General features: G+C 36.0%; 1 protein-coding gene across 1 annotated transcript; it reads left to right on the top strand.

Annotated features, from left to right (window-relative positions):
- The first annotated feature begins 8,755 nt into the window (after positions 1-8,755).
- On the top strand, positions 8,756-11,231 carry LOC149234672 (galactan beta-1,4-galactosyltransferase GALS1-like). Its single transcript, XM_089371906.1, has 2 exons — positions 8,756-10,207; positions 10,470-11,231. Exons 1-2 carry the CDS (start codon positions 9,006-9,008, stop codon positions 10,825-10,827), a joined length of 1,560 nt encoding a protein of 519 aa, XP_089228032.1. The 5' UTR covers positions 8,756-9,005; the 3' UTR covers positions 10,828-11,231.
- Positions 11,232-12,141: the final 910 nt, after the last annotated feature.

Raw genomic sequence — 12,141 nt, forward strand, 5'->3', positions numbered from 1 at the left:
GTGATTTTATTTAGTGCTCGATAATCAATGCAAAGTCTTTAGGTCCCATCCTTCTTTCATACAAGTAAAATCATGCTCCCACAAGGTGAGGAACTTGGTTGGATGTTCCCTTTTTGCAGCAACTCTTGGATATGCTACTTGATTTCTTCATTTTCCATAATAAAGTGGCGGTATATTTGCCCATTGGGTAGAGGTGCCCCAGGAGTCAGATCGATCAAATGCTTGACCTGACAGCGCGAAGGTACCCCTCTAGGTGAGGAGAAGATGTCTCTATATTCTTCAATGACCTTAACCACTTGCTTCTCCTAAGCGACAGAACCCTTTGTAGGGGTCATGGACGTGGCCATGATATTCCCCTTACTTCAATGAGAATGAATAAAAAAGAAAACAAAATTCTGGCCTAGGAGATGATCTTATTGCATGGCTTAGCAGAGATAAAACAGATGGCAGTAGGCGAGGCTACCTCTGGTATTCTATATAACTTACTTCCCAAAGTAATAATAATAGTGCGAGGCCTCAACTCATACACAACATGACGCTTCCACAAGTATGGTTGGCCTAATAATACATCACAAACTTCAACAGGAGAAATGTCACCCAATACCTCACCCATGAAGGGTGTGATGTTGTAGGGAAGATGACATTGTTGGTTGATGTGTAGATATTGCTCTTGGTGGAGCCACACAATGGTGTATTGATGCGGGTGTCGTGTGGTTGGTAGGCCCAACCACTTAACAACCTCAACTAAGATGAGGTTCTTTTGGCTCTCGCTGTCGAAAATGAACTACAACGGAGACACTTTCACCCACATTTGTGAGTGGAAGAGACGCTCCCCTTCTTCTAGATCTTCAGGCTCAATCTTATGGATCTTGGTGGTGGCAACGGTGGCACTAGGCTCCACATCAATAATATGCTTCCGTTTGTCATTCCTCTTGTCGGATACTGACTCAAAGTCAGAACATGTATCTAACTCTTAAGCTTTCAACTCAGCCACTAGTGACTTCTTGACTCGACACTCACTTGTGTTATAAGTGGGGCTCTTATGGAACTCACACCACTTTCCTGTGTCTTTCTTTGTCTTCATGGCGTTTTTATTTTATTACGGTTGGTTGTCCTGGGTCATCCTGCCTTGGTTTTGTCCTTCGTTCTGCAGTTTGGGGGCACCTTTACCTTGCTCCATATTCACAAACCCAAAGTCTCACTTCTTCTGTTTAAATTTTTGCTCAATCTTAACAGCGTATCGATAGGTGGTGTCAATCGAGGAGATGTCCAGGAACTCCATTTCATCCTGGATGTATGTGTGTAGACATCCATGGTACTTGAGTACCAAATGCCGCTCAAAATCCTTAATACCCAACTTTGTGCAAAGGGTATGAAAAATATTTGTGAACTTTGACACATCTTGGTCCCTTCCTTTTCGCAGTGTGATCCATTTTATGTACTTACCTTCATAGCTCCTAAAAGAGTAATATTGTTCCTTGATGGTGTCTCGGAAAGAATTCCAAGTTGGTGTGACTGAAAAAAAATGATGGTTCTCTCTTGTTCCTTTTCTCACAGTAGGTTTCCCATTAGTCCTTGACATGGGGGGTGGCTTTGAGGAGTGAAAAAGTAATATTTTCCCTATTGGAAAAATCATGAACTGAAAAATATCCTTCCAATAGATTTAACCATTTATCTATGACATTTGCATCTATCTGGCCTTCAAATATGGGAATGTCAAAGTTGACTTGTACCTTAAAGAGAGTGGATGTTACAGATCCATTTGGGCACATCACTCCCATCATTCAAATTAGTACTATTGGGGCTCATCAAACCCTAATTCAGTTGCTACATGCCCTAGACAAGTCAACACTTTGAATGCCTCCTTCCCTAAGAGTTTTTTGGCTTGAAGCCCTCTAGAAATGCCTCCTTGAGAGACCAGCATAGCCTTGGACAGCTGTAAGTGTGCTTCAATGCAAGTAGGCCCATGTCAGGGTGCTTTCCAGAGCACTTAGGCCCACTTTGACCTGCATTGGGCGAGATTGAGCAAAATCATCATAGGGTTCTAGGAATATTCTTATCTTCTGGAGCCATCTAGAAGATTCCCACACTTATCATCTCCTATGAGCTCGAAAATGGATGAGGAATGAGTTAAGTAACCTCCTATCCTCTCATCCCTTCCTCCATGGAAACTAACTCTAAGTTTGGAAGGCCATTCAATACCCTCATTTATGACCAAACCACCATCATTTTCCTATAAATTGAGCACTCATCTAAGTGATCAGGGGCTGGACTTTGAGAATTTGTAAGGAGATACTGTTGGTATGAGGTTTGAGATTGTAAGCAAGTATTGTTATGCTGCCAGAGTGTTGTGCTTTTGATGTGATGTTGGTTGGAACCCAAGCTGGAAGAGTGACAATGGATCGGACTTCATGGTTGTAATTCTTCCTTCTACTTAATAAAGTTGTTTACACCTTTTCCCATATTGTCGTCTTCATGTATGATGATTATATGTGTAAATGTTTTCGATTCCATTTGCTTGTAGTAGATAGATCTCTTGCTCTGATTGGTTTTTGTCCTCTGTTTATGATTGCAGGTACTTGTCTAGTGGATTAAGTTTGAGAAGGAGCGATGGGAGGCAAACAAAGGAGACAAAGGGAAAGCGAAAGATAACAAGTAGGTCCCTTGTCTTATTTATCTTCTATAGTAAAAGGTTAAGCACTTTAAATATGTTGTTCTAGATGTAGCTACCCATATAGGAAAATTGTGTTTATCCATCGATGCAAAATTCCACATAACAATGGCACCTCCAGGGTGGCTGCTGGATGAAGATGCGTTTCTTGTGGGCATCCATTGAAGGATCTGGGCAAAGTTCACCATCATTGTGTTCATTTGTTGCTCGAGGGATTCTTCGATAAATATTTTGAAAGGATCTCCTGGTCCCTCATCTTTCTTCTCTTCTGCCATGGGAGGTCATCATGGTCGGCGAGGCTGGTCTTGCAAAGGTTCAACTAGTTCAAGCCCTAGTTCCTTATACCCCGACCTCGTTGGGGACATGCAGAGAAAAATAGAGAAAGAGCAGACTGCTCTGATACCACTAATCCATATTCATGTAGGAACAAAACTAAATTTAGATTTAAATAGAAACACAAAGCTACAATGAAAAATGAACTTCAATTCATTGATAACAAAAATACTGAATTTTTTTTACATGCAGAATGGAAATAAACTAGCTCGGGCGATATTAGCTTATCTTTGAGAAGAGATGTGGCGGCTACATGCCTATGAATTTTGTTACAATGAGGCTAACATTCCTTTTTGTTATTGAGAAACAAGGGAAAACCACAAACATCCAAAAACCTAACCCTAGGAGATGAAGCGCCAAAAGTTTATGGGCCCTATTAGAGTTAGTTGGTAAACAAACTTCTTGGGGTTGTAACTTTGGCATACGATCTCCATTTGACGCTTATGATACCTCGCTAGAAATATTTATCTAAGGAGTAAAAATTCCGACTAGAAATCACTACCACAAGCCACCAGTTTGCCCATTTTCCAAAAAAATGTCATTTAGGATCTCAAAACGGCTCCAAAAGTTTAGGACCCGAAAAACTACCAAAAATAGTAAATTTCATTGCAATCAAGGAAATTGAAAGAAACAACGCTGAGGGTCCAAGTGGAATAGGTGTATGGCCACCAATATGCACCTGGATCAATCATCCACTTTGAGCTAGTTTCACTGAGATTGTTGAAGATACCTGAGTTCCCAAGCCTTGGTCTCCCTCTTGCCTGGAGGCAATAACATACTACAATTTAAATTGGAGGAGATGCAATTAAAATTTAAGATCATGCAGTTTTTGGTGATGTGAGGACGTGATGCCTAATAGAGTTCCTATTTGCACACTCAACTTGTCGACTTTTCTACTCATTGAACCACTCTCCATGCAGTTCCTCCTCAAAGCTCATAATTTCAAAAGTTGCAACTTGATTCCTCCTCTTAGTCTCCATTTCTTTAGTATAATTTATACCTTCTCTTTGTTGTCTCCTTACACTGAAATATCCTTCACCACCTTAGCAAAACATGCCTTCAAAATTCTCCATTCCAAGTTCGGGCGAAAGAAGCACCTACAATCCTTGGATTGTGTATCTCCTAGACTACGAATAACCTATAGCTTGAAAACACTCAAGGGGGAATTTCCATATATAATCCACTCATTCATCTCAATCTTCGCGTTATCTCCCCATTTCAATCCATCATTCACCCACACCGAGCTACCATGAGGTGAATCCTTATGGTTAACACATAGTCCTATCTTTTCCATTGCATTTGCATGGTGGAAGTTGTTACCCCTCCCTAAAATTCCATGTTTACTATTAAAATGTGAACCAAACACACTTCCCATGTCATGATGGTTATGAATCTCGTTGTCCAAAATCTTTCATAATATGGCTGCAATGCCTCGCACAAGTGTCATGTTTGATGCATGTAACAAACATACACCACCTTTAAATTTATCAATAACCCATGACTTTATATGATGGTATCAGGGCCTCCTTATAGGTTCAATTAAATTTCATGGTTCTTGGAGCCAAACCCAATACTTGGTTTTCTAAGTAATCTTCTTTGCAATTGAGGTTTCAAAGAATTTTTAATCAAAACATTTGGGTTTAGGGAATGTAATGCTTGAATTCTTTTGAATGGGTGATATAATTTTACATCGGAGAGTTTGGTTCTTAAGTCTAAATACATTATTGTATTATTTCAATTTCCCACAACAATGGTAGGCTTGATTGAAATATACGTGATTAAAAGAATACCTTGAAGTAACAAACACAGTTATGCATGGTTGCTTTATGCTACTCCTTTACCCCATAAAAATACATATTTTGTTTGTTCTCTAATCCCTACCATGAGCTTGACACCCCTATAAAATGTATAATAATACAGAGTGATAAATACAAAAGAATCAAGTCAAAATAAATTATTATTATAGAGGAAATAAACATTATTAATATTATAAATTATATAAATATATTATTGAAATTTCAACAAAATATCAATATTATAATTAAATTATTTTGATTAACAACTACTAATATCGGGAACCATTCCAAATTTCCTATAAACTTTAATTAAACATCATTTTAATAAATAATAATATTTATATAAAAATAATTTACATGTTAATAATACTAATAATAATAATTATTATTATTATTATTATTATTATTTAAAATTTCAAGAATTAATTGTGAGTGGTCTCGCCTAAATCTCAGCCGTAAATTACATCTTAATTTCCTTGGAAATAAAAAACAACCGTTACGTATCGCTTCAAATTTCCAATAAACATTAACTAAGCATAACTTAAAAAATAAACAATGTTTATATAACTATAAATTCTGTTTCGATACATCACCATGTAAACGGTTAACTCGTTTTCCTACATTCCTGAAAATCGTAATGATTGATTTTGAGGTAAAGACCAAGAACATAAATGGCGCGGTCCTCCCTCAATGAAGTGATGTGCCTCGAAAATGAAGCAAAGTGACATTTTTTCCAAGAAATCACAATCAAATCATGCAAGGTGACACATCACCTAATTTCCCAACGAAGTCTCTCAACTGCCAAACAAACAAACTCCACTTTCCGTAGGTAAGAGAAACACCAACCTTCTAATGTTAGAAAAATGAAAATAAAGCTCCTTATCAAAAAAATTGTTTAATTTTTTAATATTTAACTCGACCCTTTTTCTTATTGCTACGAAGCGTAGCACCTAAGAAAACCGTTTGTCATTTTTTGCATGAAGCTTCACTCAAAAGTTTATTAAAATTCGACGAACATGGACCATTTATAAATGGACCCGTCTGAAGCTTCACTCAAAATTTACTAAAACCCCACGAAGATATATATAGATTTAATTTACATAGATTGAAGGTTCCAAAATCTTTATAGGATATTTTTTGTTGAAACAATAATATATTTATTTATTTAAGAGTAATGAGAAATTGATTTCGAATCACAGTTTAAATAATAATAATTAAAAAATATGGAATTTATAATACTAATAATTTAGCAACATGTACATATTCGATTTTGTTTTGGTTTAAGAGGAAACATATGTTGTTAACTATTAGATCCACTTCAACAGTATAAAATTATGTGATTAGTGGTAATATAAAACAAGAGGCATAGTTTAATTAATAGATGGAATGGTTTTTTTGGTCGGCAAGCAATACAAGTTCGAGTAAGATGGTGATTTTTTATTATTTAAAATGCACTTTTGAATGCATAAATAGATCAACCACCCTAAGAATTCCTTCATGCACTCTAACTTTGTAGATTAAACAATTTCAAGTTATGATTCTTAAAAATCTCTACAAGGTTTTGGTCAAATTAACCAAAAAAATATTTGAAAAATCTAGTCATTTCTTCTATTAATTTCATTTCCAATAAAAAATAACAAAAAATGAGAAAAACACATGAAATAAAATGATAATAAATACAAAATTACTTAAACACAACTAAGAACCAACTCACATAGATTGAAATGAAACAGGGGAAAACAACCCAATGCTTTGTAAAATGAAATGCACTGACATGTGGAAATTGGAAGGTAAATAGTGAGTAACATTTTCTGCTATATCCTGCGATGTATTGGCAAATCACAAAGGTGTTGGATTTGCATATAAACTGATAATCATCATCTTTAAGAAATAACTCATAATACATATTGAAGCACAACAAAGCCAACTAAGTAAACCAAGCCTATGATTTTTAGTATTGAGACAACCTCAACTTTCTGTTGAGTCCATTTGTTTCTTTTTATTAAAGATGTTTTTATCAATTATATAGATGTTTTAGAATATGTTAAAATTGTCTAAAAGTAATTTATAATAATAATAATAATAATAATTTAGCAAGGCGTATATATTCTATTTTGATTTGGTTTTGAATGTGTGAACTTTTAGGAAGAAATATAAGTTGTTAATTATTAGGCCCACTTCAATTATATAAAATCATGTGATTAGTGGTAATATAAAACAAGAGGCATATTTTAACTAATAGATGAAATGAGTTTTGTTGGGTGGCAAACAATACAATTTGGGGCAAGATTGCTATTTTTTATTGTTTGAAATGCATCTTTGAATGCATAAATGGAGTAACCACCCTAAAAGTCTTTGATGCACTCTAACTTTGTAGATTAAACAATTTCAACTTATGATTCTTAAAAATCTCTATAAAATTTTGGTCAAAATTTACCAAAAAAAGTGTCCGAAAAAGTCTAGTCATTTCTTCTATTAATTCAACTTCCAATAAAAAACAAAAACTAAGAAAAAAACATGAAAAGAAAATGATAATAAATATAAAATTACTTAAACACAACTAAGAACAAACTCACATAGATTGAGATAAACCAAGTGAAAGCAACCCATTACTTTGTAAAATAAAAAGTTATACACGGCATGTAGAAATTGGAAGGTAAATAGTGAACAACATTTTCTGCTATATCCTGCAATGTATTGGCAAATCACAAAAGGTGTTGAATTTGCATATAAACTGATAATCACTATCTTTAAGAAATAATTGATAATGTATATTGAAGCAAAACAAATCCAATTGAGTAAACCAAGCCTATGATTTTTAGTATTTTGACAACCTCAACTTTTTCTTGAGTCCATTTGTTGCTTTTTATTAAAGATGTTTTATCAAATTATATATACATGTTTTAAAATATGTCAAAATTTTCTAAGAGTACTTTTTTTTATTATTAAAAATGAGTAAACTTTTTTATATATTAAAGATGTACGAAATTTTTTTAAGGATGGAGATTGATTTAAAATAAGGTATTTTATTTATCATCTCATTTTTAACTTTTCTTTTGTAATTTGAAAAAAATTATAACTCATACAAACTTACTTATATATATAAAAGGTTGTTTACAAAGATTTCAATTTTGTGACGATTATTGAAAATGGTTGGAATTCGACTATTATTTTTTCAGAAATTTGACAGTAAGTGTGTTTAAATTTTGTTTTTGATTGTGAAAATAGATTTAATACCATAAAAAATTTACGACACTGAAAATCTTGAAACTTGACATCTGTAATTTGAATTTCCAAAAATTTCTCAATTTTTTTATCACAATCATATTAGAATTTCCATTATTTTAAAGACAAAAATAAGAACTCATTAGAATTCAAACCCCACACATATATAATTTAAAATTATTTAAAAATTAATAAAAAACTCAAATAAACTTTTCCCAGGTAACCTCTCACCTTTTGTTTTCATATTTAGGATCATTAAATTCAGTAACGTTTTATTAAAGTTACCCATTCAGCCACAATTCCATGAAAGCTAACATGGAAAACTGTCAGATTTATATTTAATGCCTTTCCATCTTCATGAACCAGAGTCCCATCACACGTTTCTTTTTAACCTTGGTTGACTTATTAAACAGTGGGATCAAATATATTTTTTATTGTATTCCCACCGACACTGGATGGTAGGTTGTTCCATGATTTTTTTGAACCAAACCTGTGATGTAACACATCAGAGGAGAGGAGCCCTATGCGAAACTGCGGAAAGAATATTCTTTTATGGAGGCTACAGTCATGCTGCTTCGCTGGGACCCAATGACCAGGTGGACTCGTAACGCGGTTCCACCTGCTGTTGGACTCTGCTTTTTCCTGTGCAACCAGCTGGCCTGTGTGTACTGAGACCCCCGCTTCCTTTGAATACCGGAAATAAAATGTTTCCAAGCCTCCACATTCTACAAGCCTTCCACGATAGGTTTCCAAGGCTTCGGGCTCCCGACCACGCTTTAATACTTACATCGTCTCTTCATTAAGATCTGCCTGCCGAGTTTTGATAGCTGCATTCATTTTTCCCCAAATTGTTGTCTGATAGCTGCATTCTTTTTTGCCCAAATTGGTGTTTGCAAGTGCTCTGCGGTACTCTATTTCAGTCGGTCTTGTTGGGGATTAGTGAAAAAAATCTAGATTTCAGGAGCCCTGTGTTTTCAGTTATGACGATGGGGAAGGCAGAGAAAGAGAAGGAATATGGGACAACTGGATTTATTTCAAGCTGCATGGAGACGAAAGTTCTCATGGGCACGATTGTGGTCATGGGTTTTTTGCTTCTAGCAGGGCAGTTTATGCCCTTTGGCAGACAAGTTGTCCCCTCCTGTAAAAATCTGGTGCGAGCATATCTCCAGGAAGATTCGAACCCGGGTGCTTACAGTGTCCAAATCAGAACAACAGAGGTGAATGAGATAAAGAAGGCCAGTATTATTCAGAATGTTAGCATGGCAACTAACAGCACCAGCAAGGGCACTGAGGTTCCTGTGAAAGAAGATCCAAACAAGCGGGTGTTTCGTCCATATGGAAATGCTGCATACTTGTTTATCCAAATGGGGGCATATAGAGGAGGTCCAGCCACATTTGCTGTAGTTGGGCTTGCTTCCAAGCCTCTCCACGTTTTTGGGAAGCCACGATTTGAATGCGAATGGATCCCCAAGAATTCATCCGCTGCAAGAATAAAGGGCAAGGCCTACAAAATGCTTCCAGATTGGGGCTATGGCCGAGTTTACACAGTGGTGGTTGTCAACTGCACCTTTTCACAGAATGTGGGCACCGATGGCGATGGTGGAGAGCTCATTCTTCATGCACTCCATGGCGACGAGTTTGGGAAACCAGAGAGGATCGTTGCTCTCAAGGAAGGAAAGGGTAGCTACAATGGCTCTGTTTATAGCCAGGCTCCTCCCTATGATTATCTCTACTGTGGCTCCTCGCTGTATGGTGATTTGAATCCTCAGAGAATGAGAGAGTGGATGGCCTATCATGCCAAATTCTTTGGCCCTCGATCGCACTTCGTTTTCCACGATGCTGGTGGTGTGCATCCTCAGGTTAGAGAGGTGTTGGAGCCATGGATTCGAGCTGGTCGTGTGACATTGCAGGATATAACTGAGCAAGAACAGTTTGATGGGTATTACCATAATCAGTTTCTCATTGTAAACGATTGTTTGCACAGGCACAAATTCATGGCGAATTGGACATTTTTCTTCGATGTAGATGAGTATCTCTATATTCCTCGGGGGAATACTCTCCAGACTATACTGAATGATCTCTCAAGTTATACACAGTTCACCATTGAGCAATATTCAATGTCCAACAAGCTCTGCCTGCAGCAAAACCAGCCCAATGATTCGACCAATCGGACATATTCAAGGTAATTATTGTGTTTAATAATGAGATTATATCATTCATTGTGTTTATTTCATGTCACTAGTATAGTCAGTCTGTGACAGAGTATCTTTGCAAGTAATTGTATAGTAAGTTAATCATAGATTCATGGTTACTGTTTCATTTTATGGAACTCATTATTGTTAAATGTTATTAGTTCTTATAAAAAGTCTGATTACCCATTATTATTGTTTGATCAGTTCTTCGTTATTGGGTTTGAAATTCAAGGTGATAATTCTGGTGTGCAGGGAATGGGGATTTGAAAAACTGCTATTCAGGGATGTGAAGAGAGGCATAAGGAGAGATCGCAAGTATGCAGTGCAGGCAAGAAATGTGTATGCCACTGGAGTTCACATGTCTGAGAATGTGATAGGCAAAACACAACACAAGACAGAGGGTAAAATAAGATATTATCATTATCATGACACCATTTCCAGCAGAGGAGAGCCCTGCAGGGAATTTGTGAAGCCACCGATGAGAAACAACGTGACTTGGCTTGCAGGGACTCCTTATGTATACGATGGTACAATGAACGCTCTAGCTCCAATTATTAAAAAGTTCGAGAAAGATATGATTGGATCTCAGCTTCAATCCACTCAACAGTGAAAATACTAATCAGAAAAAGTCTCCAGAAACAATGGGTTGGGTTGCCCATTTAGTGAAAATCTATGTGGCGAAGTATTGGTGGTTTATCTGAGGACAAAATCACTAAGGCTTCCAGTAATTCATATGGTCAGGAATCGATTTGCAGTAGTCCCACCCGTCTTCAGGGACCAAGTATAGCAATATTCTTTTAATTCTTTTATGGATCTGCGATAAGTTACTGATGTTCTAGTTGCTTCCAGCTTTAGCGCCCATGTTTTGTAAAATTAATATATAACGAGGAGTCTGGAGCAGTGTTCAGTATTAATATTTCTGCTTTTTCTGTGTACTTAGCTTGATTCCAAAGTGTATGAATAATTCCAGTCAGGTATTTTGTAGCTGATGCCATTTATTTTTCCCTTCAAGCATATCTGACCATTCTTTCCGAAATTGCTATATATGAACAGGAGATTAAGCCTGTATTGCGTGTTTTGTGCTCTGGTTAATTGAATTTTCTATCTTTTAAAGCGCTGAAACTACATAGATAATCTGCAGTTCTTCATGTAAATTTTCTAAGTCTTACTAGTTTACAACTTGGGAAGAAGCTCTGTCTTTAGCGCGTTTCAAGAACTTCCCTAAATTTACTTATGTTCTTTGGCGAAATACAAACAAACATTACTGTAAATTTACTATTTTTACCGTAAACATTACGGTTAAGTCATTAGCCCCCTAAATGTAGAGCAGATCTCAGCAATTGATCGCTGTTTCTCTTCAAATTTTCAAAAGGTGGTGCCCATAATGAAACAGCTATCATAGACCAAAGTGGGAGGTGACAGGACTGGTGGGTCCATCTTGGCAGAGGCACCATGTGAATACAACGTTGGTTGGTCCCTGTAGAAGCAATAACGGAAGATAAAGGTAAGCACACTAGCAATGCACACTAGCAATCCAGGGATTTCTGTCGGCGAACAATTAACAAAAACGAGTAAAGAAAATCGTGCACTACTCAAAAGCTGTGTAGTTTAATGAGGCTACTTTGCCATATTTGTTGGGCAGTGACGACGCAGTTTAATAATTAATTATTAGAGGTTTTAGTGTTTTTGGGGTCAGAAATTAGTTGATATAATTTTTCATGAGATTGTATTTTTTGCATTATTTAAAATAAATAATGTATTAATGGATTTAACAAAATTTCAGAGGCACTAAGACTGTAGATAAATTTTAGAGGCACAAGAAAATCCTATTAAATTTAGGATAAAATTGAAAATCAAATAAGTGAGAAAAGGATCAAATTGTCTAATAATAGTGAGATTAGGATAAAATTGAAAATCAAATAAG

This window comes from Pinus tabuliformis, chromosome 8 (assembly GCF_031772625.1).
Source record: "Pinus tabuliformis cultivar Carrire ecotype Pingquan chromosome 8, CPIR1, whole genome shotgun sequence".
In the NCBI taxonomy this organism is placed as follows: domain Eukaryota; kingdom Viridiplantae; phylum Streptophyta; class Pinopsida; order Pinales; family Pinaceae; genus Pinus; species Pinus tabuliformis.